This window comes from Aythya fuligula, chromosome 20 (assembly GCF_009819795.1).
Source record: "Aythya fuligula isolate bAytFul2 chromosome 20, bAytFul2.pri, whole genome shotgun sequence".
NCBI lineage: Eukaryota > Metazoa > Chordata > Aves > Anseriformes > Anatidae > Aythya > Aythya fuligula.
In genome coordinates, this window is record NC_045578.1 from 11,063,191 (window position 1) to 11,076,198 (window position 13,008).

Below are 13,008 nucleotides of genomic sequence, written 5' to 3' on the forward strand. Positions count from 1 at the left end.
CAGAAAAACACAATATATCTTGAGTTGAGATATGACACTCACACCTTTAAATAGCAGAGTCGTAAGTTTAGTTCTAGATGGATGATTGCCCTGGTCTGGTGGAACCACCTGTAGGAGAGTGCAATTGCCTGCATCTATACAGTGCCTAAGATCTGTTTAGATAGGATATGAACGTTTATTCAGAGAGATTCTCCTGGTAGGTTGCCCTCACATACATCCCAAGGTAGTAACACCTAAAACTGATAAAGTCCAGCCCAAGTTAATAGAGATGTCTTAGAATGTGTGGATGGGAAGAAACTGGTATATGTGGTTACCCTTGAAGAAAGGTGCTGTTTCAGAAAGTCGCTCTGTGTCTTAACTGATCACTTCTGGATATGGGTGATAACAGAAAGGAAGGAGGTCTAACGCTGACATATGCACGTTAAGAAGCTAATGCTGTGATCAAAAACAATTTAGTCTTTAGTCAGGTCATGGAAATTTTAAGTTATGCTACTAGAATGGCTGTCAGGTAAATTTATTTATTTATTTACTTATTTATATCTTGGTATAATGGTGTAGCTAGGATTAATGTTAATGGTATAGCTAGGGTTATGTCTGCTATTTGAGTAGTGATTCCTGCTGAACTAGATTGGACTTGCTGTTGTCTGTCCAGCAACATCCCTTTTGAATAATGACAACACTGTTGTAGCAGGTTTGCTAGCTATTTGCTTTTACATTTTGCAACATGCTCAACTTCTGCATGTAGCTGAAGTTACAGATAATACTACAATTAAATAAAAGATGCTGTTCACTCTAATTCTTCACTAATTCAGGTACCTTTCATCTGAATATTTAGGTTCTGTGGGGTTCTTTCCTTCTTTCTCTAAATATATATATATAATAACTGAAAAACCCACTTTTCTTGTCTGTAGAGGGGAGGCAAAAAATAATGATCTAAAAATGTTTGCCAAATGGTTTTTATTTGAACCAAATGAGAAGCTGCAATAAATACTGGGTCATTCAGCTCCTTCCTTGAAGAATTAAGGTGAAGAGCATTTTTTCATCACACTTTGTTTTGTGAAGTGAAATACACATGACTGCTTCCGCATGAGCCTGTGCTTTTTCTGTTAACAAATGTTTCTACTCCACTCCTTCCTCACCTATGCCCACTTTCTAATAGGCACTACTAAAATGCTTTATGCTACCTTGATTTAAAATGCATGAGATGGTTTGGAATTGCCCCTACCACCACCCAATAAATGTCTGTTTTAAAAGCACGGCCCAGGGGACTGGATTTTGCTTACAAATGTTAATTCACTGGCATATAGTATTATGGCATTTGCCTTAATTTTAATCATGGGTGAGCTGAAAGGCCAGTTATTTATTATAAAAACAAAAAACCCACAAGCTCAAAGGCCAGCTGGAAAAGCTAAAGAGAGAAGCGAAGCTTTTAAAGGCAACTGGTGATTTTTTGGTGTTGCCTTAATGAAGCTGGTTTAAAAAAAGCAATTAGATTTTGGTGAGCAGGGATAACTCGAGAAGCTGCACTGTACTGTTGGATCACGTTTTCCTGCAGAGAATCCTACTTTACAAACATAACGTTGATGTTAGTAGGACTTGAACTATCCCATGCTAAATAATTTAGGTTCTAGTTGTAAGTAGGGGGAAATATGCATCTTCTAAAAATAACTGAACCAATTTTTATTTCTTTTATGCTCAAACTTCCACTCTAGCTGGACTAGCAGTTACATGGCTGATTCCAGGAACTGCAAAATGAAATTCTAAGACCTGAATTAAAAAGAAGGTCAGGTTAGATTATCTCTTCTAGCTTTAAATAATATTATCATAACATTGCACAATAACCAGTTTTAGTTGTTTCTACAGCACCCTTTTCTCGGTTCTCTTTAAATATGGGCTGGGATGTGCATGGGCAAGAAAGGGGGAAATGGTGAAGGGATTTCACTCAGGTGAATGTGCACAGCATGCTGCGGGTTTAGGTTATGGTGAGAGCAGTATTTCTGAGGTTAACTAAGACAGTGCTCTCCCCTTTTTGCAATCAAGGTTCAAAGCCTGCTGAGAAGTAAAGCATGAAGCCATCAGGATGCACAGAAGGAAGAAAGGGAAAGAAGAAAAAAAATTTGATGGCCTGCTGTTTTTGTTTTTGTTTTTTTGTTTTTTGTTTTCCCTAGACACGAGTGAAGTGATAGAGATGCAAGGTTTTGGGGCAAACTTGCTTTCATGGCAGCTGGAGCATTGTAGCCAAGGCTCCTCATGCGTCTCCTGTTCAACGAGCAGCTCTCCCTATGACATACCCAGCTGCTGCAACTGCATCCACGATAGGTAAGCAAGTTGTCCAGACAGCTTAGGTGGGAAAATTTGTGCCACAGTTGAAAGCAAAGGTATTTTATTGGTTGCAGCACCAGAGACAAAGAATAACAATTTTCAAATAGCTTCTAACATGAAAAGATGGAGTTTTATAGCAAGACACTTAGCTTATTGAAACTAGCCTATTAAACGAATCTCAAGTCACATTTTGGTAGAAAATTTGCAGTTGGTTTTTTTGTTTGTTAGTTTAGTTCAGTGCAATTCAGCTCTGGAAGCATGTTATTTAACAAGTAATTAACGATTATAATGAAGGACAACAACTCATCTAATTTGACAAGGACCTTTACAACGCACCTGAAGCAGTTGTAGCTAAATGCACCAGATTAATCTGTTTGGGGCCAAAATGCTGGTGGGAAAATGCTTTTAAAAGTATAATTTCTAATTATGGTTGTCCCTTAGGTAAATAAATCTTGATGCAGAGAAAGAATCGCTATGTGTAGATCATAGGGATCAGCATAAAGTTCACGATGATTTCTGTCCCTGTGACCTATCATGTTCCCGATAATGTGTCTCCACAGAACTCCATTAAAGATGCTGTGTGAAAGCATGAAGAGGCAGATAGTTTCCAGAGCCTTTTATGGATGTAAGTGAAGCTTTTTAGATCCAGCCCTTGTGGTATCTGTATGCTTACCTAAAAAACACGTAATAATTGCTTTAGAAAGTAGTCTAAAACCAAATTTATCGTTGCAAGTCAGATAAACTCAAGGCATTAGTGTGGTCGTGACCCAAGTATCACAGCTTCGTAATTCCATTATTTGTAGGATTTAATACAGTTCTGGGAAATTGATCCTTAGTGAAGACAGAACGTAATTTTACACTGCAATGCAGTACTCTACTTGGGTTTCACCTGTCTGTGTAAAATGGATTAATCTTTGGCTCTGTTGCATTTCCTCATTTTTTTATAGTACAAGCACAAGGTTACTTCGTATAGGATTATTAGTGGCAAGTTTAAAATGTCACAACCAGATCTTGAAAAAGGCTGCTGATATTGTGTAGGTTGCTCATTCACGTTTACCTCCTTCCCCAATCCCAGGGCTTGCCTACTGCCGCCATTTGTCAACAGTGCGAACACATCTGTCTGCCCTAGTGAACCACACAATTATCCCACCTGACAAGCCATCCAGTGCTGCAGGAGGTCTGACTAAAGAGGTTTGGAGCAAGTATCAGAAGGACAGAAAAGTAAGTAACAGAATACCTCTGTGATCATTAAACCAACTCCCATACGCTGCTGTGGTGAGCATGGTATCCCTTCGAATGGCCCGCAGGATGTATTAAAGCTTTCTGGTCCTCCCAGGGTGACTTCTCTTTCTAGTGAAAGACAGTTGATTCTAACACTTCTTTATCTTTTGCTTCTTTGATGATGGCAAAGATGTCAATGAACATCAAAGCAACTGATCTCATGATGACTCTAATCTATTAAAAATTAGATTATTTTCATGGGAGACATGACAACTTTTATTAGATTGGATTTGAACTAGGGCACTAAAGGCATGCATCAAGTTGCAAAATCTGTTTAGTGCCTTGTGTGCGTTTCACTGTTCTTTGTGCTTGAAATTAAGTGTATATGAGCATGCCTGAGGAAAATAAAGACGCATTACCTTCAATACCTCTTTCTCACAACTGCTGCAGAATTACAAGGAACTGGAATTGCTAAGAAGAGTTTATTATGGTGGGGTACAGCATGAGATTCGAAAGGAAGTCTGGCCATTCTTGTTAGGTCACTACAAATTCGGCATGGCCAAAAAGGAAATGGACAAGGTAAGTACAATTTTCTGGGGATTTGAATTACATTTGCAGAGTAACCTTTGGTTTTCAAATAGCAAGCATTAGTCTTTATTACTTTATTAAGGAGAATATTATCCTGTTCTGCAGAATATAAGCTCCTATAACCAGTTCTTTTCCCTGAGTTTGTACCGTGTGAACACAAGGGTACTTGAAACCTTACCTGGATTCCTATGAGCTAACTTAACGTCATCGGTAAGTAACAGTAATAACTGACTCCTAAACGAAATGTGCTGTTGGACTCTAAATAAAGCTTGCCATTGAATCTAACAGTCTATTAAATGAAAAAGATGAGAACAGTCATAACATCAGCACGTATGGGAAACTTCTGTCCTTAACTGAAGCCATCACGGGTAATTTATCATCGTTGCCTTCTGGTGATATTTTTGCAGTCATCCATCAGCATCTGGGGGACTTCGAAACATGGCTGTCCTCCAGCCTTCCACTAACTGTTGTATTTTGTGATTTATGACTCCGCAGCTATCTCAAGTGACAAATAGCCTGCAGCTCTTAGCATGAATGCTCTGGTAGCAACTCCAGTCAGCACAGTCCAGAGCCTGGAGCCAATTCACAATTGTGGTTTCTCTTCAGCTCCTGACAAGTGACAGAGTAGTGAAATTACTACGTGTCCCTTAACGGCTCAGGGTTCTGTGTCCATCTTTCAATGGAGGAAGCCAGAGATGGCACAAATCTGTTTTATTACTAGAGGAACCAGAGTGGTTAGATCTGGCTATGTGCAGTATACTAGGCTATGTGAGCTGGGATTTCTACTATTCAAGACTCTGTTCCAGCATCTAATTCTTCATGGGCTGATGTCAATAAACTTGTGTCCTGGAATTCATTGCAGGAGCTGTGTTAGAGATGTAATAGAGAAAGAGTTGGGAAGGAAGTATAATGAAATTAGGATTAATCCAGTTATTGCTCCATCAGATTGCATCTGACTACTGTGTGAGGTTTCACAGTCAGTGACATCTATGGTTCTTTCCTGAACAGCATCAAGGCACTGTTGATAGCGTATACAGATGTCTATATGAATCTTTTCTGGCATCTACAGTGATAGTTTGTTCCCTGCAGTAAATACCTAATTGGCCCTTCCTGTGCAACATCTTACTGTTCCAGTCATTGCATTTTACAGTGATTTGTGCTCTAGCAAGAGGACTTCAGGAGCCTTCAGGCTTTTGATTTGATACGTTACATTTGCTTTAGTTCTTCCCTTCTGGCTTCCATTCATTTTTAATGCTGTCTGTCAAGGAGGACCAGCATTTAAGTATCTTATCTGCCTGTCTGCAGGTCGATGAAGACATTGCTCTCCGGTATCAGAAGGTCATGGCTGAGTGGAAGGCCTGTGAGGTCATCGTAAAACAGCGAGAGAAAGAATCACATTCTGCCACATTGGCAAAGTTTTCGTCAGGTAGCAGCATTGACAGCCACGTCCAGCGACTGATACACAGGGACTCCACCATCAGCAATGATGTAAGTACTCCCTTCCCTCTCACTCTGCAGGCAGTGATGCAGAACTGATGCAAGCAGTGCAGGAGGCTTAGCATTGGCACGGGTACAGCACAAGGAAGCAGAGATTTAGGTTACCAGTAGCCACAGCTCTATCAGTCTGGAGCTACTTAAATCCTGTATGGAAACTAAAACTGTAGCCCTTCCACGATACAGCCAAGAGCCGGTCTGTATTTTGGGTAGTCTATAGTTGTTCTGAGCAGGACCTGCCTGAAGACTTTAAGGTTCACCTCATTCTCTCGGTAGTGGAATAGCTATTTATTTATCTTTATTTATAGGTCCTTCACTCAAATCCAGCATAGGAGCAAGACATCACTACTATTAAAGCGTATTTTTGATTCTCTCCTGTCCCTGATTGAGAGGTTGTGTGTAATTTTATTTTGGGAGAGAGGATCTTTGTGAATCTAAGCTAAGATGCTAAGCAGTAGAAAGGCAGATTGAGTTAACATCTTGGTAAATTAAATAACCAGTAAAGGGGTTTCTTGATTATAGTCACAATTGGACAGGAGAGCTGGCGTTTGTGTTCCAAAAGTGTCTCTGTGTATTCGTTACTTATGCAGACTTCAGTTAGCTAACTAATGGCAAGTGAGAATACAACTTGCAGTAGTTTGAAAAAGTTTTTAGCAAGAGAAGAGGTAAAGTGGTTGCACAGTTAAAAGAATCTGAAGGCCAGTCTTGACTTTAAACAACAGTATCTGAACTCAGTTGTCTGAGGCCAGAGGTAGGTTAGTCCCCTTCAAAGATAACTTAAAAAGAGCAGGTGCTTTTAGAGTTGGTGTTGCAGCTAGGGAAGCTTCACTGCTTTCCAAAGTATTTCTAATTGACGATTGTGAGAGAGGAAGACATCATCTTAGGAGACAGATATAAGATCATAAATTGGTATTATTTTTAGAGAGTTTCAATATAAAGACTGAGTAGTTCTCAATTGTTTGCTTGCAGGGAAACTCCATTAATCAGTGATCTTTTTCACTGCAGCAATGTAGTTATTTGTCTCTTGTAGTTGGAGGTTGGTTTGCTACTTTAATGTTTTCTGCTTCTCTGTTCTCCCCTGCTTTATCTGAATTTTTTTTTTATTATTTTTTTTTTACTCCCTCCTTGCCCACACAAAGGTCTTTATATCAGTAGATGAAGCGGATTCAGCAGAACAAGACTCAAAAGGTCAAGATGACCCTACTTTCACTGTGGTGTCTGTCGACACACCAGCAGCAGTAGCTGCTGTAGAGCAACAGTCCGTAGAGTTTGACTCCCCTGACTCTGGGCTGCCATCCTCACGGAACTATTCTGTGGCCTCAGGCATCCTGTCCAGTATTGATGATGGGCAGAGTGTCTCCTTTGAAGATGGGGCTGAAGAAGAAACTAGCACTGACTTGGAAAGGACTGATCCAGATGTGCCACATGTGCAGAAAGCCAAGTCAGTTGTACTGCAGTCTCAGGATTCTGTATCAGAAGAGCAGCTGTGTTCCCAGGTGGATTATTTAATGGATGTTGCTTCTGTCTGTGCTGCATCCTACACAGTAGGTCACAACTTATTTATCATAATCTTTTTCTGGCAAAGACTTGTACTGGATTTCAGATAGGATTTAGTGAGAGACAATCCCAAACTAGAACTGCAGGTGGTGGGAAGATAATTGAGGATCTTTGCATCCAAATTATTTCATCTGTATTTTGAGATAGATTATAAGACAGCAATAAAATTTTGGGTCTTTTTAGAGTGAAAATAACATGGTAAAGATCTAGTAGCTAAAAATTTTAAGAGAGAATAAGACACCAATTGTAAGATTTCAGTGTCATTTAATTCAAGCTGAAATCCCCATTTAATCAAATTGAACCACAACCTAAATGAAGATCCAAGACATCACCATGTCTATTAGTGTTACTGTTAACAGATGGAGTTTTTTCTTTCACTCCTCTGTTGGAGTTGCTCATATGGACATAACCCTTTGTAAAGAGGACAGGCTTGGAACATTTGTGAGAGAAACTATGCACCGTTTACTTGGGATTTTTGACAGTAATTGAGTAGTTCAGTGCTCTTGTAAGTCCAAAGCATAATTTTACTATTTCTGGTTTGTTGATTCTTAGACTGAATTTGCACCTGGGAATGCTCTAACTCAGTCTGTACTCACTACTGATGGATATTCTCTTGTTAGTGCCACCTAAGGTAGTCATAAGGTTGGCATCAACTCTGATCTGTGGAGCGAGGAAAAAAGATAAGAGCTCTGTTTACAGCTACATGCTCCTTGCTGATGATATCTATCTAAACTAAATGTCTGCCTAAAAATGATTTAGCAGCCTGCCTCTCTTTTGACTGAACAGCAGATCTAGCTTAAGCTTTTCTCTTCTAGATAGAATTATTGGACACTGTTGCCTTAAATTTGCACAGAATTGATAAAGATGTCCAGAGATGTGATCGGAATTACTGGTATTTTACTGCTGATAATCTGGAGAAACTCCGCAATGTCATGTGCAGGTAATACAGCCTGTAAGCTGAAATACTTCTCACATAACTGTCATAAACCATGAAGTATAATAATATGAAAATAATAATTGTACAAAAAAAATCAGTAATGAACTTAAAAGAAGGAATGGTAGTTCCTAGTATGGAAGGTTAGAAAGTACAGATATGATAGGTGGTCCACGTTTGGAACATGGACTTGAGAGAGTCTCCTTTTACCTCAAGAAACAGACTCCATCGTTCACCTTGAACTGTTCTCTTAATGTATTATTAGCTCTGGTTTCCTCCACATGAGGATAATATATCCTTGCTGCAATGGGGTGCTATAAATGGCAATTAATAATTGTGAGGTGCCCAGATACAGTGTTGCAGGACATCTACTAGGTAGACAAGAGGATTATTTAATCCTATTATCACTTGTGCTTTCTTCTTTCTGCAGTTATGTTTGGGAGCACCTAGAAGTTGGTTATGTTCAAGGCATGTGTGACCTCCTGGCTCCTTTGATGGTTATACTTGACAACGGTAGGAAGCGTTTTCTTTAGGAATATGTTGGTATCTTTAGGGAGTTCTCTATAAATGTTGTTTTAGAAGAACCATTAATCAAGGTTAGCTCACTAGGAAAAACAAACTTGCAGCTCTTGATCCATATTTTCTCTAAATGTGGCTGTTGAAATGACCAACATTAGTATCTCAGAGGTTCCCTGTTTACTGACCAACTCCAGATTAAATTTTACTACATTTTCTAAGCAGCTGTGTTCCAGCAGTTGCTTACGCTGAAAACTCAACCTTAAGCTGTGTTGTTTAGAAACATAATTAAAATGGTCCAGAGTCGGGTACTGTCTTCTGTTTCACCTTAATACTGATGATGGGGATAGGGAACAGCAAAGGGGAAAACCCTCTTTTTTTTTTTTTTTTTTTTTTTTTTTTGGCTTTGCCCTGCTGTACATTACTTTGGTTCAAGGACATCAGAAGACTTGGAACACTAAGTGTTCTGCATTATACCTTGCAGATCAGCTGGCTTACAGCTGCTTCAGCCACTTGATGAAGAGGATGAGCCAGAACTTCCCCAATGGAGGTGCTATGGACACACACTTTGCCAACATGCGGTCCCTAATCCAAGTGAGTCTCTTTGAATTTTATTTGAAAGAAGGTGAGATTGTTTCAGAGGCTCAGGACTAGCTTGAAGGGCAAGGACTCCAGTGAATGGGATTCCTAGCTATCTGGTACTTCAGAGCTGTGGAGGATATTTATGCAGCCCCAGAATGATTTTCTGCTTTTTAGGGAACGATATTTGCTGTCACAATAGACTATGCATTAGGGCAGGTCAGCTCATATTAACTTGACAAAACAAATTCCCAAAACTTCTGCGTTCAGTACACCAGCTATCCCATGTAATGACTCACACTTACGGCTCATTCCAGCTTCAGCTGAAGTCAAGGAGAAATCACATTAAAATCCAGTCACATCACAGCTGCACAGACAGTAAGCCTTCACCCTGTCAGTCTGTCAGGGCACCCACACCATCAGCATTTTGCAAATGCATAACAAAAGGGCGGATCTGTGCTAAGCAGCTGCTCAGAATAACCATAGGGTCAGCTGATAAGAAGTAGCAAAGAAGTCTTCACCAGCCTCCAACACCTTTGATTTGGGCTACTTTCAGACAAGATAACGTTTAACATCTGATGTTTTGCATTTCAGATTCTAGACTCAGAGCTTTTTGAATTGATGCACCAGAATGGAGATTACACTCACTTTTACTTCTGCTATCGCTGGTTCCTGCTCGACTTTAAAAGAGGTAATAATGTTCTATGCCTGTAGTTTAGGGTTGTGCAAAACTGAATTGATGTTGTCTGGATGATCAGCAGCTAGGCTCACTAGAGTTCTCAGAGATTAACTACCATTGGAATGATGTTGGCTGGAGAAGGGGAGAGGGAAGGGGAAGATTCATCAAATTCTATTCTTTTCTGCATAAGGCCTGCAAGACATTAATTAGAGGGGGTAAAAAGGTCAATTTGAATAATCAGATGCTCTTGTAATGTTTATTCCCATTCAGAATTGTTGTACGAGGATGTATTTACAGTGTGGGAAGTTATTTGGGCAGCAAAGCACATCTCTTCAGAACATTTTGTCCTTTTCATTGCCTTAGCACTTGTGGAAGTTTATCGAGAGATTATCCGTGATAACAACATGGACTTCACTGATATCATCAAGTTTTTTAATGGTAAGGGACATTTTTAAGAGAGTCATTTTGATAAGAAGGAAGTATTCAGAGTTTGTTGCTTCTCCCGTATTCTGACAAACCACCTGCAATTGTGCAGTGTTCTTGCTGATGTGAAAAGCCCCATTTCAGTTTAAGCTGCACATCTCTTACCCCTTCAATCACGTTGCTTTTCATGGAAGTGAAGAGCCCAGATTTTCAAATACTTCCTGAAGATCTTACTTGGCACACAAACAGCAGCATTCCTGCTTCCCTCAAAAACAAACAAAAACACACTAAAGATTCTGGTCTGTCAAGATGTCAAGAGCTACTTTACTCTAGCTATCTTACTTTAGTACAGGCTTCTTTATGTGGAACTATTTAGCCACATTGCTCCAGGTACACAAAGCCCTTCCTAACTGTATTATCACTTGCATCCCAGTCAATCCAGCAATGGTCCCTTCCTGGAAGGACATCTTTTGATCAAGTTAGGTTCTGTTTCTGCAGCTTTACATTTTTTAGAGTCCAGGAGGGCTGTTCACAGGCATGTGTGGGTGCAGACCTCCCATTCCTGTTCTGTGGTCACAAGGCACTGGGGTTTTCTGGAGCAAGAGAACTGACATCTGAAGGATTAGATCTTCATGCAAGGACCTATAGCACTAAGGGATTCGTTCATTTATTCTACTGTTAATTCTACAAACGTAAAGCCCAGCAATACTTCTGGATTGCTGCTTGTGTTACACTAACTAATCAATGCTAATGTTATAGTACTATCAATGCTAGGGCACAAAAGTTCCTGTCACTGACAGTTAAGAATGTTTGTCTGTGTCTTTTAGAAATGGCAGAGCATCATAATGCCCAGGAAATACTGAGGATAGCAAGAGACCTTGTCTACAAAGTGCAGACACTGATTGAAAATAAGTGATAACGAACAGACTGTCATTGTGGGCCTTGTTGTGAGCTATTGGATGGAGCATTTCTTGCACTGTAACTTCAAAACGGTGTTTTAATTGCATCTTCCATGTAATGTAATAAATATCTAACAGATTTGTAATACTTTTAAAAATTGAACTTTTCCTTCACAAGATAAGCTTTGTGTTTGATAGTCCTTGTTACACTCAACTTTGTATTTCAAGACGGAATCTTTTTTCATTCTTGTATTTCCCTCTCTCTAGAAGACTGTCTACCTACATATTTGAGATATTAAAAAGGGGGGGGTGACATACTGGAAAACTTATGTTTTGACTTACTGCACCCTTAATAGCACATTTTGTGCTCTGACAGAGCTTTTCAAGGAGGTAAGCCCTAATCCAGTACTCAAGTGTCACAAGCATTGAACTGGGTCCCTGGAAGAACACAGTTACGGACACAGTTTGTGGACTATGCCTTGAAAGTGGAAGAGAATGCATATGCAGCTCCTGTTACTAAAACATTTGAATTTATATTCACTAGAGTATTTAGCAGCAAGTAAAATAAACAAGGTTACCAACTGAGAAAATAGCCTTATAGTAAATAACATAATTAAGATGAGCAGTGAAGATCTGGCAGCATTGGCTAGAAATGGGAGTTAGCCTTTGCTGACAGCGCATGCTGTTGAGTCTTCATGGCCTACACATGCCACAAACATGCCCTCACTTTACTTTGCAAACTTACTCTGCAAGTATTCCCAAATGACAAACCTGCCCAATATAGTTCAGGTTAACACAAGTTGAGCACACAGAAACAGTTTCCTTGCTCATGTTAGCAAGTCCCACACTGCATCTGTGTGGAATCCCATGAAGTTCAGTCACTACTTACGGAGCAGACACCACGGAGCCTCACCTCCTCCAGTTTATTCACTGCTCACTACTAGCCTCCTCCTCCCTGCTCTGCAAAGCTTTCTGGGAGGACTTTCCTTGGGATCCTGCAAACACAAACCAGGCACTCACTAACTCAAGCAGGTGTCAGTACTTGCTAGATTAAGCAGTTCAAATTGTTGCACAGGCTCCATTTTGCTGTAGCACTGTGCTGTTCTGTCAAGCCATCCATGCACTCCATGGCAGTTCTGTGCCATTTCTTTCTTGTGCTTGGCTGCATGCTTTAAGTAGCAGCATAGGCTTTAATCCATGCTCTATAGAGATCGAAGGTGACATAGAGTTAGCTGGGGCTCAGCTGTGCAGCTTTAAACAAATCTATTGCCATCTTAGCACTTCATCACACTAGATAACATTTATCATGTATACTCTGAACTACTTTCCCAGGGTAGGTGTTGTTTCTAAATAAAAGTGTATCTCTGTATTAGCATAAGAGATGAAGGGAAGGAGCAGTTTTGTTGCAAATAGGGTTAACTGTAGATTTCATGGATATGTGACCTGTGCTCCTAGAAGTCCTAGTGATTTAGCTTAAGCACTTTAACTATTCCACCCTTGGCTATTAGAACCTCAGTGATTTAGAAGAAGAAGGAAAAAAAAAAGAGAGAGAAAAGAGTGTTTGAATCTGTTTTTTTTTTTTTTTTAATCATTCAGAGCACGCAGGGTTACATAGCTTTGTTTCCATTGAACCTCATAGAGAAAACAGTTTTCAACTCTGCTTTTAAGAAGTTTATATTGATTAGATCAGCTCACGTGAGCTTCTAAAATCAGATTTTTAGCAAAATGGGTGTAGGAAATCAAATTACTCTGAAGATTTAAATCCTGAGAGGTGACTCTGCTCTCATTATTGCACA

At 39.8% G+C, this 13,008-nt stretch overlaps 1 protein-coding gene across 7 annotated transcripts in view; it reads left to right on the forward strand.

The window, feature by feature from the left end:
- The window catches only part of SGSM2 (small G protein signaling modulator 2), a 46,521-nt gene extending 33,783 nt beyond the window's left edge, over positions 1–12,738 (forward strand). For 6 of the 7 annotated variants that reach the window (XM_032200718.1, XM_032200721.1, XM_032200724.1 and 3 more), the window contains 12 exons: positions 2,169–2,319; positions 2,883–2,947; positions 3,398–3,543; positions 3,994–4,122; positions 5,437–5,619; positions 6,765–7,169; positions 7,998–8,122; positions 8,547–8,629; positions 9,117–9,226; positions 9,806–9,902; positions 10,161–10,328; positions 11,141–12,738. In XM_032200718.1, the coding sequence (XP_032056609.1) occupies positions 2,169–2,319; positions 2,883–2,947; positions 3,398–3,543; positions 3,994–4,122; positions 5,437–5,619; positions 6,765–7,169; positions 7,998–8,122; positions 8,547–8,629; positions 9,117–9,226; positions 9,806–9,902; positions 10,161–10,328; positions 11,141–11,229 (1,751 nt within the window). In that variant the 3' untranslated portion in view covers positions 11,230–12,738. The remainder of the gene's footprint in view (positions 1–2,168; positions 2,320–2,882; positions 2,948–3,397; positions 3,544–3,993; positions 4,123–5,436; positions 5,620–6,764; positions 7,170–7,997; positions 8,123–8,546; positions 8,630–9,116; positions 9,227–9,805; positions 9,903–10,160; positions 10,329–11,140) is intronic. The other variant, XM_032200723.1, reaches the window with a different exon arrangement.
- The last annotated feature ends 270 nt before the right edge of the window (positions 12,739–13,008 follow it).